The sequence below is a fragment of the Lampetra planeri genome, unplaced genomic scaffold (genome assembly GCF_965212315.1).
Source record: "Lampetra planeri unplaced genomic scaffold, kcLamPlan1.2.h2 scaffold_160, whole genome shotgun sequence".
Taxonomy (NCBI): Eukaryota; Metazoa; Chordata; class Hyperoartia; order Petromyzontiformes; family Petromyzontidae; genus Lampetra; species Lampetra planeri.
The window spans coordinates 59,964-78,211 of record NW_027614329.1 but is presented as its reverse complement, the minus strand read 5'-3'; the positions used below and the strand labels follow the sequence as shown (position 1 = coordinate 78,211).

Sequence of the window (18,248 nt, the reverse complement as noted above, 5' to 3'; positions counted from 1 at the left end):
CCTGTAACACCTCTACATAGATATAATGGGAGGCTGATCGATGCCCGGGTGCGATCAAGGGATGGCTCCCTATTGGTCAACCACGTTATGTATGCCGATGATTTGGTAATAGCTGCTCATTCAAAGGAGGAGTTGGAGATGCTGCTGCTGAGACTGGAGCGTGCCACTAAGAGGTGGGGCCTTACCATCAGCCCCACCAAAACTAAGCACCTGCCTGGGTATTTTGTACCATCGGACACTCCACCCCCACAACTCCCAATCGGTGATGGGGCAGTAGTGGAGAGAGTGGAGAGTTTCCCATACCTGGGCAGTGTGCTTATGACCGGCTCCAGTTTAACAGCAGAGGTCTCACTCCGAATCAGTCGAGCGGCAATATCTTTTTATCGGTTGCGTAACGCTGTGTGGAAGCTACCTGGTCTGTCTCTCCGCACGAAGCTTCAAGTCTTCTCGGCCACGGTCATTCCCTCCCTTCTCTACACTTGCGAAACGTGGACACCCCTAATGGAACATCTTCGCCGGTTGGAAACATTTAGGCTGGCCTGCCTACGATCCATCCTGGGTTTAACCAGGTTGTATTGTGTGAGGAGCTCACAAATCCTTGAAAGATCTGGACAAAGTCCCATCAGTGAGCTCCTCCAGCAGGCAAGTCTGCGTTGGCTGGGTCATGTAGCCCGCATGCCCAGCCACCGCATGCCTAAACAGCTTTTGTTCGGACGGATCGAGGGGGCAAAACGGGCGCGGCACGGGATAGAGACGAGATGGAGTGATGTGGTGCAGGAGGATGTGGAGCTGAGTGGACTTGCCGATGACTGGTACCAGCGGTGTCAAGATCGAGCTCTGTGGAGGAGGATCGTGAAGGACGCTACTGGGCAGTTGGAGGCAGTCGCCCTCCAACAACGGAGGGCGGAGGAGCGACGCTCACAACAACGAGCGGAGCGCCGGGTAGCTAAAGCACAGCAAGTTGGCACAGTAGGGGGCACAGGTGGTGCATCAGCCAGTCATCTCGGTCATCTCAGTCAGTCGACCCGTGGCACCTGGGTCTGCCCCGTGACCTCCTGCGAGCGGGTGTTCGACACTTCACGTGGCAGCCTCAAAGCGCACTTAGCCTGGTACAAGCGTCGTGGTGACGTCACCGCCAGTGGCGAATGGCGGTTGTTGTTGATGTGCGGGTCACGTGCTCGCGCTCTATTTCTGGCTCGACCCCGTGACGTCACGACCCGGAAGCGGTGGCCGCACGGCACTGACGTGTCCCTAGCGCTGCCTCATTCACTCGCCTCGTCTCCCTCCTTCTTCACTCATTCACTCGCCTCGTCTCCCTCCTTCACTCATTCACTCACTCGCCTCGTCACTCATTCACTCGCCGTCTCCCTCCTTCACCCGCCGTCTCCCTCCTTCACCCATTCACTCGCTCGCCTCCTTCACCCATTCACTCGCCGTCTCCCTCCTTCACTCATTCACTCGCTCGCCTCCTTCACCCATTTACTCGCCGTCTCCCTCCTTCACTCATTCACTCGCTCGCCTCCACCCATTCACTCGCCGTCTCCCTCCTTCACTCATTCACTCGCTCGCCTCCTTCACCCATTCACTCGCCCTCTGCTCCTCGTCACCCTCTGGACTGGCCGCGTCCGCGCGACGCGGCCCCAGCCATGGAGTCGTTCTTAGCCCCCAACCACCTGGGTGTGGACGACTGGGGTAACCACACACACACAGGGTAACCACACACACACAGGGTAACCACACACACACGGATAACCACACACACACACGGGTAACCACACACACACACGGGTAACCACACACACGGGTAACCACACACACGGGTAACCACACACAGGGTAACCACACACACAGGGGTAACCACACACAGGGGTAACCACACACACACGGGTAACCACACACACGGGTAACCACACACACGGGTAACCACACACAAGGGTAACCACACACACGGGTAACCACACACACACGGGTAACCACACACAGGGTAACCACACACACACAGGGTAACCACACACAGGTTAACCACACACAGGGGTAACCACACACACAGGGGTAACCACACACACAGGGTAAACACACACAGGGTAACCACACACACGGGTAACCACACACACAGGGTAACCACACACACGGGTATCCCCACACACGGGTATCCCCACACAGGGTAGCCACACACACAGGGCAACCACACACACAGGGTAACCACACACACCCACAGGGGTAACCACACACCCACAGGGGTAACCACACACCCACAGGGTAACCACACACACACAGGGTAACCACACACACAGGGGTAACCACACACAGGGGTAACCACACACACACACAGGGTAACCACACACGGGTAACCACACACACACGGGTAACCCCACACACAGGCGTAACCCCACACACACACAGGGTAACCCCACACACACACAGGGTAACCACACACACAGGGTAACCACACACAGGGGTAACCACACACACGGGTAACTACACACACACAGGGGTAACCACACACACAGGGTAGCCACACACACAGGGGTAACCACACACACAGGGTAACCACACACACAGGGGTAACCACACACACACAGGGGTAACCACACACAGAGTAGCCACACACACACAGGGTAGCCACACACACACATGGTAACCACACACACCCACAGGGGTAACCACACACACAGGGTAACTACACACACAAGGTAACCACACACCCCACAGGGGTAACCACACACACAGAGTAACCACACACACACAGGGTAACCACACACCCCACACCCCACAGGGGTAACCACAAACAGGGTAACTACACACACACAGGGTAACCACACACCCCACAGGGGTAACCACACACACACAGGGTAACCACACACGGGTAACCACACACACAGGGTAGCCACACACCCCACAGGGGTAACCACACACAGGGTAACCACACACCCCACAGGGGTAACCACACACACAGGGTAACTACACACACAGGGTAACCACACACCCCACAGGGGTTACCACACACACAGGATAACCACACACAGGGTAACCACACATACAGGGGTAACCACACACCCCACGGGGTAACCACTCACCCCACAGGGGTAACCACACACAAACACAGGGGTAACCACACACAAACACAGGGGTAACCACAAACACAGGGGTAACCACAGACACAAGGTAACCACACACACACAGGGGTAACTACTGTACAGTGTTACCTGAGATGAGCTGTTCGGGGTAGTGGTGGCTGTGATGGTTGTGGTAGTGGTAGTAGTGGTGATGGTTGTGGTAGTGGTGGTGGCTGTGATGGTTGCGGTAGTGACGTTAGGGGGGATGGTTGTGGTAGTGGTGATGGTTGTGGTAGTGGTGATGGTTGTGGTAGTGGTGGTTGTGGTAGTGGTGGTGGCTGTGATGGTTCTGGTAGTGGCGTTAGGGGGGAAGGTTGTGGTAGTGGTGGTAGTGGTGATGGTTGTGGTGATGGTTGTGGTAGTGGCGTTAGGGGGTGATTGTTGTGGTAGTGGCGTTAGGGGTGATTGTTGTGGTAGTGGTGGTGTAGTGTGGGGAGCGGTAGTGTAGCGATGAGCACTGTACTACGAACCTGGCGACCCAGGTTCGATTCCCGCTCACGGCCAACACCAGTAATAGTGATTATCTGAACCGGCCCTGGGCCTCCCCTAGGTAGACTCAGCCTCAAATGAGTACTTGGTGCGATGTGTAAACATCGCCGCTGGGGAGACAAAGGCGGTCGGGAGTGGGAGTGGTGTTGGCCACCCACCCCCTCGTGTGCCGTGTCGGCCTTCATAGGTGCTCGCTAACAGCACTTGCCCCAACAATCTGTAAATATTACACGGGAGATCTTTGTCTTTGTTGTAGCGGTGGTGGTGGTGCTGTGTTGTCCGTGGGGTCACGTGCTACACCCCGACATCCCCTCGTCCCCCCCTCTCCCCCATGTGACCACTACAGCTGCCTCCACATAAAACTTCCTCTGGGGATTCCGAGACCCCGGTGATTTGCTTCTCGAGCTTGACGGTGGTGATGGGCCTCAGGACAGACACGTGGCCTGGCTGTCGATTCACACAGAGACCCAGATACTAACACAGACACGCATAGACCCACACAGAGACCCATAGACTCACGCAGAGACCCATAGACTCACACAGAGACCCATAAACTCACACGGAGACCCATAGACTCACGCAGAGACCCAGATACCCACACAGACACGCATAGACCTACACAGAGACCCATAGACTCACGCAGAGACCCAGATACCCACACAGACACGCATAGACCTACACAGAGACCCATAAACTCACACGGAGACCCAGATACTCACACAGAGACCCAGATACCCACACAGACACGCATAGACCTACACAGAGACCCATAGACTCACGCAGAGACCCAGAGACTCACGAAGACCAATAGACTCATGCAGAGACCAATAGACTCGCACAGAGATCCATAGAATCACACAGAGACCCATAGACTCACTCCGCTGTGAGGAGCTGGAGCGGTACCATCTGAACCTCTGTCACTGCCACTTGGTGATAGGTGGTTGCTGCTGTTGTGTGTGTGTGCACGTAAACAGCACTGCCCCAACAGTCTGTGTTAAAGGCTACCCGGGTGCATCTGTGTCTCTCTATGTAGAGATGGGGAACTTCGATCTGGAGGAGGAGATGGATCTCAACGAACTCAACGACATTTTCCGCGCGCTCAAGAGGGACATGGAGGTGCGTGGACCTCGATCGCTCGCTCATGCACTCGATCGCTCAATCGCTCACTCGTTCGCTCATTCGCTCGCACGCAGGGGCGCGACTCTGGCGGGGGTGGGTGTGTTTGCCCCATAGGTATGTCTCGTCGGCCACAAGGGGGGTGTGGAGCCCCCCATATGAAGCAGATATAATAGACAAGTAACAACCAATGTGAAGACAAAAATAAATTCCAACATTTTTGATTTAAAGCTTTCGTGACTGCAGGGATTCATATTCTTGGTTCTTTCGGTAAAGTAACGTAGAAGGGATGATTGCTTGTGTTGCAGTCGAAACGTCGTGAGAATTGTATTGTTTTATATTTTTATTATTTTATTATTTGCCTTCTACGTGACTTTACCGAAAGAACCAAGAATATAAATTCCAACAGTTATCTGTAAACGCATTGAAAAATGAGAACACGGTGTGAAAATGCAGCAGCCGCTACTGCCGCTGCTGCCGCCACCACTGCTTGTTCCTGAACAGCAGCACCAGGATGTTGTTGCCGGCTGACGTGCGCATGACAGCAAGACGCAGGACTTCGTGTATTATTATGAATACCGTCGTCCGCGGTCAGAGCCATCTCCCTCTGAACTCCAATACACGGCGCAACTGAACTAAAATCTGAGTAGTTAGAGCCTGCGTATATCACTGTGCATGCGGAGTTAAACATCCCTCCGCCGTAACCACTTCAGTCACAGTGAGTTGGGAGAAAGGAGGGCGGCCCACAGTCGCATCTTGCATAGCCCCCCTTCCGCTTCTCGCACAGAAAAAGGTCCCCCAGGTAGGCCGTTGGGGCAAGGGCTGTGAGCGAGTAGCAGCAGCGCCTACGAAGGCCGGCACTGTGGCGCACACGAGGGGCGTGGTGCGGCCAGGACTGCTCCCAGCCTCCTTTGTATCCCCATTAGCGATTCTCACCACACCAATTTATAACTTGAGGATGAGTCAACCTCGGTGTCGGTAGACGTGAGCGAAAATTTTACTTTGGGTCGCCGGGTTTAGTGGCGCGGCGCGCTAACTGCTGCGCCGCCGCTCCCCATAGACACAACACAAAGACGAAGATTTCCCCCCCACTTTGTAGCCTTAATAGACCGTAGGGGCAAGTGCTGTTAGCAAGGCCGTAGCCATGGAGTCAACATTGGGGGGGACCAAATCTTCCAGGGTGTCTGGCGGTCCCAACCCAGAAAAATATCTAAATTTGAAAACGAAATTTCCTGCCTAAAATATTTAAAAATTCACTAACACATGGGAAGGACTTTTCATTTTTTTTTTTATAATAATGTATAATAGTGTATTGTATTACATTGCTCTGTTTTTACAGAGATTAGGGATTAATAAAGTACAACCATAACCACAATCATATTAAAACGAAGACAAGTCCAGATATTGTGGCCAAGGTTTAGCAAATTGTTGTTTTTATTTACATAGCATAGCAATTATTTTTCTAGTAATATATTGGGGGGGGGACATTTTGAGCATATTTGAATATTGGGGAGGATGTGTCCCCCCCAATATATATTATAATTACGGCCTTGGCTGTTAGCAAGTAGCAGCAGTGCCTTTCAAGGCTGGAACGGCACATGACGGGGCGGGTGGCCAGCACCACTCCCGACCGCCTTTTGTCTCCTGATACTCATTTCAGGCTGAGTCCACCTAGGGGAGGACCAGGGCCGTTTGCGTTTGTTCAGATAATTATCGCTATCATCGGTGTTGACACGAAGGACAATGAGACACCAACATTCACGCACCTCGGGGCTTGTGTGTCACGGGCCGTCCCGTGGTGTCACGTGTCGTCCCCTCGCGCCCCCCCTCGGCAACCCCCCCACACACCGACCTCACCACCCCCCCCCCCACACCCCCCCCCACACCCCCCCCCCCCCCGCCAGCTGGAGGAGGACGTGGAGCTGGACATGGAGGCGCTGGCTGCTGCTGCTGTCGACGTAGCGGAACCGTGGAGCGACATCTACAAGCAGATCTTCACTGGTGGGGGCACGCGGGGGGCGGGGGGGAGAGGGAGGTGCCTCTTGTAGCAGGGTGGGGGGTGACGCGGTGGGAGGGAGAGTGATGGGGGGGGGGGGTGACGCGGGGTGGGGGGGGTGACGCGGGATGGGGGGGTGATGTGGTGGGGGGATGACGCGGGGTGGAGGCATGCGAGAGTGGAGGGGGGATGCTCCAGAGGGGATCCCAAGGCCTGACTCTAGGGGAGTCTCTTGTAGGGGAGTCTCTTGTAGGGGAGCCTCTTGTAGGGGAGCCTCTTGTAGGGGAGTCTCTTGTAGGGGAGCCTCTTGTAGGGGAGCCTCTTGTAGGGGAGCCTCTTGTAGGGGAGTCTCTTGTAGGGGAGCCTCTTGTAGGGGAGCCTCTTGTAGGGGAGTCTCTTGTAGGGGAGCCTCTTGTAGGGGAGCCTCTTGTAGGGGAGCCTCTTGTAGGGGAGTCTCTTGTAGGGGAGCCTCTTGTAGGGGAGTCTCTTGTAGGGGAGCCTCTTGTAGGGGAGCCTCTTGTAGGGGAGCCTCTTGTAGGGGAGCCTCTTGTAGGGGAGCCTCTTGTAGGGGAGCCTCTTGTAGGGGAGCCTCTTGTAGGGGAGCCTCTTGTAGGGGAGCCTCTTGTCGGGGAGTCTCTTGTAGGGGAGCTGTTGTATCCTAACCCTTCTTCCAAACTTGATATTTTTATATATTATCATCATTGATATATAATGAATGAAAACACACCAAAGCGCAGTAAACTGCAAAACACCAGGTGTTGTAGTAATGAACGGGAGGAGGGCTAAGATGGCAGAATTGCAACCTTGCTTCAGGGATAGATAAGGCCTGATAAACGGACACCTGTCACCCGTGCAGGCGGCAGAGACAGTGGGAAAGTCAGCCAGACATAGCTAAGGCAAAAAGCCCAACCATCTATGACCTCAGCACATGGGCGAATAATGGAACAGTGTCGACTCGAATGCAATGAAAGGAAGCAGAGGCGCCTTTGTCTGGATCACGGCCACAGAAGGCCGGGGGGGTCATCACTGATTGTGTGTTAGGGATTTCGAGCTAATTGGAACACGTGCACACAGAGAGGAGAAACACGCCTTGTTCTCTGCAGCTGAAAAAGCCAAGATAAACTCAGCTCAAGGTTGTGTATACAGGAGAGGGGGCTGATTAACAACCACTGCACGTCTGAACGTGAGGGGGCCTTGTCCTGAAATTAATCACACTCCCAGAGCAGAAGGTTGGATGACCACAGTGAGGCGAAAATAAGGGTGTTGCTCTCTCTCTCTCAAGGCTGCAGGCTCAGCTGAACAGCGAGGCTGCGGGGGGGGGGGTTACCAAAAGTTCGTGTTTGCCTAGTTAAGTCGAAAAGCTCAATTATTCTGTATTGCTATTAAAATAACGTTAAAGTCGGAGTTTAACAACAGGGTAGGCTAAAGTTATTGATACAACTCGACCCGAAGCATAACGGGATAAATCACCACCAGGTCGAATAAATACATAATAAAAGAGCGATGTTAAATCCAGGGTCGGAGAGAAAGGGAGATCCCGGCCGTCTTTGTATCCCCGCAGCGCGGGATGGGAGTGTGTATGTGCTCGGGGAGGCACCGCCACTTGAGTCAAGCACCACGATGGGAAACGACACACCTTAGGCTACATACAGAATCATAACTGGGAAATGGTAAGGGACAAATGTTAATTTAAAACTTTTAACCATGTCTTTGTGTGCTGTGAGGATCGGAGGGAGTGTGCCCCTCCCTCCAGGTCGTGCAACACGGACAGAGGTGCCTATGAGACGATTTGTACGTCTGTGTTTTGGTTCATGAAGAAGGCCAAACAAGGGATAAATCGCACCCAGACAGAGAGACGACCTCGAGGCAATTTGTAACACCTGATTGTTTGCTCGTGGATTTTATGGAGGGAATATGATCACGGGATATATCGTGGGTGATGCACACAAGGACACACGGACGTACGGACACACACATGAACACACCTACACACGGACAGATCCTGACACAGTAAATCAAAAGAAAACCCCGCCTTGTGGGCAGGACCCAAAGGGATTTTTCGGCATAAAAGAAAGGACTCTGAGCATTGGAAACCAGTTGGACCAGAGGAGTCAACTCATCACGAGTGCGACCAACGGGTCGACTCATGAGCGAGCTCGACCGGAAGGGTCGGCTCGACTCATCAGCCGAGTTGGACCAGAGGAGTCAACTCATCACGAGTGCGACCAACGGGTCGACTCATGAGCGAGCTCGACCGGAAGGGTCGGCTCGACTCATCAGCCGAGTTCGACCAGGAGTCAACTCATCACGAGGGCGACCAACGGGTCGACTCATGAGCGAGCTCGACCGGAAGGGTCGGCTCGACTCATCAGCCGAGTTCGACCAAGAGGGTCGAACTCACCAGCCGAGCTGCGACTAACGGGTCGGCTCGACTCTTCAGCTTCTGGGACTCAGCCGAGTTCAGCTGGCTCTCGGGGCTCGACTCAAGCAGCTCCCCGTCTCCTCTGCAGGCGGGCAAGACCCGCTTGACAGCTCAACCTGCCGCGTCAGAGGCCCCTGCTGGCAGCCAGGGTCGCGGTCTGGTGACGAGAGGACGACGGTGCGCTGCGAGCGAGCTGCGGGCGCCACCTACCGACCGGGTTCCGAACTACGACAGCGTATCAACAGGCATCCAACCAATTCCCCACGGCGACAGAGGAGCGACTAATACGTATGACGCGCACCGCCCCCTCACCACACGACCACCAGGCGTTTGTTTGACATAAAGAACCGACTCCGAACACTGACTATTGAAGACAACTCTTACCACTCAAACCCACTCGAACCCATAAGCCATCCGTGGCTGTGAAGAAAAACTCGAGACCGAGTGATGGCCATCCGTCATTTGTAAGAGTATTATCTTTAATATTTAGTGGACTGTACTCTTAATCGCATAAATTCCCAACAGATCCATCAATACGAATTGATTCTTGGCACCTCCTTCCGCCGAGCCACTCTGTTGTCAGATAACCTGCGATGTATCTGTTGAGATTGGTGCCTTTAAGAATAATAACTGTTTTGATTGTGTTTTATCGCCGTATAATCTTTCAAGTATCTTTCATTCATTAACGTTAAGGTTTTCTTAGCATAGTATTTGCATGTTTTAACGACTCTCTCCCACTAACAACCATCGCGTTACGCGGGATCCATGTGCCGTTGTCAAGTGAAATCAGACAATCATTGATGATACTGTATTGATGCCGTGTTGACGTTCCGGGATTGAGAGTTCGCATACTATATCATAGTCGAAGTTGAATTAGTAATAAATTGATTAATACAGAAGTGGTTGTGTGATTCTTTCCTGAAGTCTATGCATAAGATCTGCTTCTGCGTTGAGATCTGAACTTGGTGACCTTAATAAACACACTAACACATACTCAGTAAATGTTAAAGCGATAACGGGGCGAACCGGGGACCTAAATAAGCGAGAATGAGACGAACCTAGACAACGAGGCCGAGTTAATCTAAGTTAATCTTGTATACTTACACCACACCTGCATAACTGCATACGATTAATTGCCTTATTCCGATCGATAACCCACCCTCGTCACCGAGGCGGGGTCTGGTTATCATAACGACTTGCATTATCATAATTACACCCACTCGCATAATTACTACAATTACCTCTCGAATTGGCATAATTAAATGTGCGTAATTACATGGATTAAAGTATTTCCGGATAATTACACCTTTGGCCAAATTTCGATTGATTATTATTTTCACTGAATATTCATAACCCACATATACAACATAATAATTTCACCCACGCACGCATACAACACATCAAAATTTTCACACCCCACATATACAACATAATGGGGGCTCTTGTCCGGGATTTCTCGCAGACAGTTTGTGCATGAATTCAGGAACGAATCACTGTTGTGTTAATCAAAGTGGTGTGAACTAACGTTGCCTTGTGATTGTAAACGGGCGTAAAACAAAACAAAACGCGCTCTGAAGGGAAATACCAGAGTAGCAGAGTATAACAAAGACAGCTGGGCTGAAATTATTTGCTCGAGTTGAACTGACGCATCCTGTGATACAATTGTTTATAAGTGCTCTGAAGGGGAATTCTAGAGTAACTCCTGCCACTTGAGATGATAGGATTAAGAATAATTTTTGAATTGGTGACGGGGTACGGGGAGCTCGTATTAAAACGTACCGACCAATCTGTTACAAAGCAGTACAGTCAGAGAGACATATGGGGAGGGAGCTGTATCGATAACACGAACACACCTCGGAGGAAACTAATTGACTGGATAAAATGTAACAGAGGCGAACACGATGCAAAAGCTGCAGAGAAGGCAGGACAGGACTCATTCCTCCTCACACAGGCATACAGACAGGGATGGTGGAATAAAGGGAAATTTGGAAAGGAAACGGGAGATAAATCGTCTCTAATAAACGAGGAAAAATGTCCTCACACCATCGTAAGGGAGGAGAAATCAGGGCTCGCGACACCAGCGGAACTCACAGACGTGGATCCACAGAATAAATATGGAAGTAACGTTAAATCACACTCATTCGAGAGAAGGGATGGAGAGATACATATGCAGACAGGGACATGTGAGATTGACGGCTTCACAGATAGAGGGAAGCAAAATGTTAAAGTAAAGTCGACAGGACGTGCTCCGCTAAGGGCAGAGGCAAAACTGAAGGGAAATGGCAACACGAGCGACACGGCACTGGGCACGCACACAGAAAATGCACACTGCTTAATCACGCCCCACGCAGAACAGATAAAAGTGACAGATTGCCTGATGATAACTTGTTTGATGATGACGCTGACGGCGACCAACTTTCGGAATACTTTTTCAACAGTAAAACCCTTAAATTGATGGACAAGGCTCTAGTCAGAATTCCCGATTTTGACCCCCACAATAAGTCCATGGATATCCACACACATATCGCGACAGTGGAAGAGGAGGCAATGATTAGAGGGTTGATGAGACGGGATGAAAAAGCGAGTTTGTTGAAACGAAGCTTAAATAAAGATTCTATTACATGGGTAAAGTCACTACCACACAAGGTTGGAAATGATTTTAAACAACTGAGCCTGGCAGTGATTCGGAAGTTTGGAGAATATTCGACACTCACTGAGGGGTTTTATGCTGTAAAATCGATGACCCAGGGCATGGACCAAGATCCACGTGACTACCTCGTGCAATTTAAAAGAGCGTATTACGCAGGCGATGTGAATCAATACCACGAAGGAGATAAAATGTTCAAAATTATGTTTTTTGAATCCTTGAGCCCAGAGATTACAGAAAGGGTGAGAATGGTTGTGAATCCAGAAACCGCATCCTTACGCCGCATAGAGAGCAAGGCGTACATGGCATGGTTATACAGAGCTAAGAATCATAATTCGGATCCAGAACACAGGGAGAGGGATAAAGAACCCAGCCTCTCAGAGAGGAATAAAAATCACCGAGCAGTCCCACAATGCAGGGCGGAGCAAACAAACACGCACACATGGCAAAATAACCCAGAGAGAGGTTGGCACGAGAATGAGAGCGGCATAAAGCCGGACATTCAGAGGAATCGTAGGGGGGGGAGGTTCAGAACAGAACCATATCAACACCATCCAGCGGGAAGGGGTTACACAGACCGCGGAGGTATGGATGCGAACATTCAGAGTAATCGCGGGATGGGAGGTCAAACACAATCGATCCAATTCCGACCAATTCCTCCACCGGCTATACCAGGAGGGAATAGAGGAATAACACAGAATGCGGTCCAAAGACTTGATGAACTACCCATAGTGAGCGCGAGCGAGCGGCCAACACGCGCCCCACCCGCCGAGGTATTAAACCCTGAGCTCAAAGGGGAATACAGGCAGAGTACAAGTGACAGGGCGGGCAGAAACGTGGACAGTACTCCCGTAAGTGACGCGCGGATCGAATACAAGGACCGGGTTGCATTGAAGCGGGATCGGACAGTACAAAAACCGACAGCAGGGACACGCCCTGAGGAGCGCAGGCATGAGCCTTTGAATGGAAAATATCCAAGGGAAACCAAAATTTATGTGGATCGGAGTGCTAAAATGGAGACGAATGTCCATGACGTATCGGGAATGGTGTTGAAATCCAACACACTCGTAAAAGCAAAGAGGGCAACATTACGAGGGACAGAATTAAATCGACACACTGACTCGGCAAATGTGCATGTAATCGCAGAGAGAGCGAATGCCAGTGAGGACGGAGTACAGAAGTTGGTTGTGTGCGCGAATTCTGATTATGTGCAGCACAATTTTACACCCCACACTCCCACGACGCGAGAGAGTGAGAGGGGAAATTACAAAAACGAACCGGAAAACCGTGATCGAATGATCAAAGTGATAAGTGGTAAACCAGACACTTGGAACTTGGTAAAAAGATTGCCAGGATGTAACAGGAGGGAATTAACGCAAAAATGCGTTCGAAACCGCTACCTAGCGTTTCCCAGGATTTAACAAAAACAAGAAAATTAATATCCGTCGGAGTTATGAGGGATGAGAACCATGTAACTGGTGATACCGATGTTAACGTTGTGTTTTATTTTTTTTTGCTTATTTCAAAAGTAACCATGTTACGATTGTGATACATAGGCGCGCGTCGTAAGAAATAACCGCCGAGAGTGAGGGCGGCTTATAGATTCATAACACAAGAAAAGGGGCATTTACGTGGTTTGAAAATTCGCCAGTGGCCAAATCGACCCCTGATAATTTTCAAACGGCCGGATTGTTGTGTCTATTTTTTTTAATTAAGAACAATTCAAAAAAAATATAATAATTTTTTTAAATTTATATATATACCTTTTTTTAATTAATTAATGAAAACAACTCACTTCTCCTCACAAGAACACCAGGAATCCATGAAACATGGAGGGCGGTTAAAGTGTTGAGAGTTCGGTCACAAAGAGGTCATGGACATCCAAATGGACAAAAGATGTATGGACTAGCCTCCCAAGACATCTAGAGATACAGATAAGGGCAGAATAAATAACGGTTGAAACTTCGCGTTTTCTTAACGTTTTCCGTACCGAAAAGTAGAAACTTAACAAAGATAATTAACCAACAAACAATACTTTTTTATTATTATATGTTTCCTACCTATACGACCTTCCAAAAAAAAATAAAAATAAAAACTAAAGGGTACGAATTCCAGAAAGCTTAAGTGGAAACATAATAACGCTTAACCTTAGGACATAAAAAAAATTAACTCAGAATAAAACACCAATCTCTGGGGAACTAAACTAATGGGCATATCACACTACGATAATATGTAACATGTTTTCCAGGAAATGGCAGCCCTCCTGCTCACGCTCCTGCTAACGTACCTTGCCAAGCTAGAAGGGAGCCAAGGCCTGATGATGCCACCCAAGAATAACCGTAGAAACTATATTTTTAACGATATCTCCTATAACACGTAGTCAATAGAATAATTTCTCCCTCCCTTATCGTGTTACCTTCCTTTAGAATTTTTTTTTTCCTCCTCTCTCTTGTCACATATAACCATGTTAAGTTGTGACACGTACGCGCGCGTTGTAAGGAAATAGCAGCAAAACTTGAGGACAATCGATGGTTCATGATGGAAGAAGGGTATACATTTTTTTTAAAATAACCCGTGGCCATTTGACCACTGGCCATTTTTAAAAGGGCGGAATGTTGTATCCTAACCCTTCTTCCAAACTTGATATTTTTATATATTATCATCATTGATATATAATGAATGAAAACACACCAAAGCGCAGTAAACTGCAAAACACCAGGTGTTGTAGTAATGAACGGGAGGAGGGCTAAGATGGCAGAATTGCAACCTTGCTTCAGGGATAGATAAGGCCTGATAAACGGACACCTGTCACCCGTGCAGGCGGCAGAGACAGTGGGAAAGTCAGCCAGACATAGCTAAGGCAAAAAGCCCAACCATCTATGACCTCAGCACATGGGCGAATAATGGAACAGTGTCGACTCGAATGCAATGAAAGGAAGCAGAGGCGCCTTTGTCTGGATCACGGCCACAGAAGGCCGGGGGGGTCATCACTGATTGTGTGTTAGGGATTTCGAGCTAATTGGAACACGTGTACACAGAGAGGAGAAACACGCCTTGTTCTCTGCAGCTGAAAAAGCCAAGATAAACTCAGCTCAAGGTTGTGTATACAGGAGAGGGGGCTGATTAACAACCACTGCACGTCTGAACGTGAGGGGGCCTTGTCCTGAAATTAATCACACTCCCAGAGCAGAAGGTTGGATGACCACAGTGAGGCGAAAATAAGGGTGTTGCTCTCTCTCTCTCAAGGCTGCAGGCTCAGCTGAACAGCGAGGCTGCGGGGGGGGGGGGTTACCAAAAGTTCGTGTTTGCCTAGTTAAGTCGAAAAGCTCAATTATTCTGTATTGCTATTAAAATAACGTTAAAGTCGGAGTTTAACAACAGGGTAGGCTAAAGTTATTGATACAACTCGACCCGAAGCATAACGGGATAAATCACCACCAGGTCGAATAAATACATAATAAAAGAGCGATGTTAAATCCAGGGTCGGAGAGAAAGGGAGATCCCGGCCGTCTTTGTATCCCCGCAGCGCGGGATGGGAGTGTGTATGTGCTCGGGGAGGCACCGCCACTTGAGTCAAGCACCACGATGGGAAACGACACACCTTAGGCTACATACAGAATCATAACTGGGAAATGGTAAGGGACAAATGTTAATTTAAAACTTTTAACCATGTCTTTGTGTGCTGTGAGGATCGGAGGGAGTGTGCCCCTCCCTCCAGGTCGTGCAACACGGACAGAGGTGCCTATGAGACGATTTGTACGTCTGTGTTTTGGTTCATGAAGAAGGCCAAACAAGGGATAAATCGCACCCAGACAGAGAGACGACCTCGAGGCAATTTGTAACACCTGATTGTTTGCTCGTGGATTTTATGGAGGGAATATGACCACGGGATATATCGTGGGTGATGCACACAAGGACACACGGACGTACGGACACACACATGAACACACCTACACACGGACAGATCCTGACACAGTAAATCAAAAGAAAACCCCGCCTTGTGGGCAGGACCCAAAGGGATTTTTCGGCATAAAAAAAAGGACTCTGAGCATTGGAAACCAGTTGGACCAGAGGAGTCAACTCATCACGAGTGCGACCAACGGGTCGACTCATGAGCGAGCTCGACCGGAAGGGTCGGCTCGACTCATCAGCCGAGTTGGACCAGAGGAGTCAACTCATCACGAGTGCGACCAACGGGTCGACTCATGAGCGAGCTCGACCGGAAGGGTCGGCTCGACTCATCAGCCGAGTTCGACCAGGAGTCAACTCATCACGAGGGCGACCAACGGGTCGACTCATGAGCGAGCTCGACCGGAAGGGTCGGCTCGACTCATCAGCCGAGTTCGACCAAGAGGGTCGAACTCACCAGCCGAGCTGCGACTAACGGGTCGGCTCGACTCTTCAGCTTCTGGGACTCAGCCGAGTTCAGCTGGCTCTCGGGGCTCGACTCAAGCAGCTCCCCGTCTCCTCTGCAGGCGGGCAAGACCCGCTTGACAGCTCAACCTGCCGCGTCAGAGGCCCCTGCTGGCAGCCAGGGTCGCGGTCTGGTGACGAGAGGACGACGGTGCGCTGCGAGCGAGCTGCGGGCGCCACCTACCGACCGGGTTCCGAACTACGACAGCGTATCAACAGGCATCCAACCAATTCCCCACGGCGACAGAGGAGCGACTAATACGTATGACGCGCACCGCCCCCTCACCACACGACCACCAGGCGTTTGTTTGACATAAAGAACCGACTCCGAACACTGACTATTGAAGACAACTCTTACCACTCAAACCCACTCGAACCCATAAGCCATCCGTGGCTGTGAAGAAAAACTCGAGACCGAGTGATGGCCATCCGTCATTTGTAAGAGTATTATCTTTAATATTTAGTGGACTGTACTCTTAATCGCATAAATTCCCAACAGATCCATCAATACGAATTGATTCTTGGCACCTCCTTCCGCCGAGCCACTCTGTTGTCAGATAACCTGCGATGTATCTGTTGAGATTGGTGCCTTTAAGAATAATAACTGTTTTGATTGTGTTTTATCGCCGTATAATCTTTCAAGTATCTTTCATTCATTAACGTTAAGGTTTTCTTAGCATAGTATTTGCATGTTTTAACGACTCTCTCCCACTAACAACCATCGCGTTACGCGGGATCCATGTGCCGTTGTCAAGTGAAATCAGACAATCATTGATGATACTGTATTGATGCCGTGTTGACGTTCCGGGATTGAGAGTTCGCATACTATATCATAGTCGAAGTTGAATTAGTAATAAATTGATTAATACAGAAGTGGTTGTGTGATTCTTTCCTGAAGTCTATGCATAAGATCTGCTTCTGCGTTGAGATCTGAACTTGGTGACCTTAATAAACACACTAACACATACTCAGTAAATGTTAAAGCGATAACGGGGCGAACCGGGGACCTAAATAAGCGAGAATGAGACGAACCTAGACAACGAGGCCGAGTTAATCTAAGTTAATCTTGTATACTTACACCACACCTGCATAACTGCATACGATTAATTGCCTTATTCCGATCGATAACCCACCCTCGTCACCGAGGCGGGGTCTGGTTATCATAACGACTTGCATTATCATAATTACACCCACTCGCATAATTACTACAATTACCTCTCGAATTGGCATAATTAAATGTGCGTAATTACATGGATTAAAGTATTTCCGGATAATTACACCTTTGGCCAAATTTCGATTGATTATTATTATTTTCACTGAATATTCATAACCCACATATACAACATAATAATTTCACCCACGCACGCATACAACACATCAAAATTTTCACACCCCACATATACAACAGAGCCTCTTGTAGGGGAGCCTCTTGTAGGGGAGCCTCTTGTAGGGGAGCCTCTTGTAGGGGAGCCTCTTGTAGGGGAGCCTCTTGTAGGGGAGCCTTTTGTAGGGGAGCCTCTTGTAGGGGAGCCTCTTGTAGGGGAGCCTCTTGTCGGGGAGTCTCTTGTAGGGGAGCCTCTTGTAGGGGAGCCTCTTGTAGGAGAGTCTCTTGTAAGGGGGCCTCTTGTAAGGGAGCCTCTTGTAGGGGAGTCTCTTGTAGGGGGGCCTCTTGTAGGGGAGCCTCTTGTAGAGGAGCCTCTTCTGCCTGCCAGTAGTTGCAGGAGCTGTGAGCGAGCAGTTGCAGGGGCTGCGCCTTTACCGCTCACAGACACGGAGGTGAAGGAGGAGAAGGAGGAACCGGTGGCATCCTCGCCGGACTCGCGCTGCCTGGGCTCCCCGGCCTCCATTGGCCCTCTGGGGCCCGAGGTGAGAGCTTGCACAAAGACAAACGTCCCCCGTGTAGTCTCAACAAATCGTCGGGGAAAGCGCTGTTAGCGAGTAGCAGCGCCTATGAAGGCCGGAAACTGTGGCACACAAGGGGGTGGGTTGTCAGCACCACGCCCGGCTGCCTTTGTCTCCCCACTGGCGACGTTTACACATCGCACCAGG

The 18,248-nt window shown here is 50.3% G+C and overlaps 1 protein-coding gene across 2 annotated transcripts in view; it reads left to right on the top strand.

Annotated features, from left to right (window-relative positions):
• The first annotated feature begins 1,199 nt into the window (after positions 1-1,199).
• The window catches only part of LOC144739613 (cyclic AMP-dependent transcription factor ATF-6 beta-like), a 43,133-nt gene continuing 26,084 nt past the window's right edge, over positions 1,200-18,248 (top strand). The window contains exons 1-4 of one of the 2 annotated variants that reach the window (XM_078622533.1): positions 1,200-1,692; positions 4,639-4,721; positions 6,626-6,722; positions 17,968-18,065. In XM_078622533.1, coding sequence (XP_078478659.1) covers positions 1,647-1,692; positions 4,639-4,721; positions 6,626-6,722; positions 17,968-18,065 — 324 coding nt within the window. In that variant the 5' untranslated portion in view covers positions 1,200-1,646. Of the gene's footprint in view, positions 1,712-4,638; positions 4,722-6,625; positions 6,723-17,967; positions 18,066-18,248 lie in introns of both variants that reach the window. The other variant, XM_078622534.1, reaches the window with a different exon arrangement.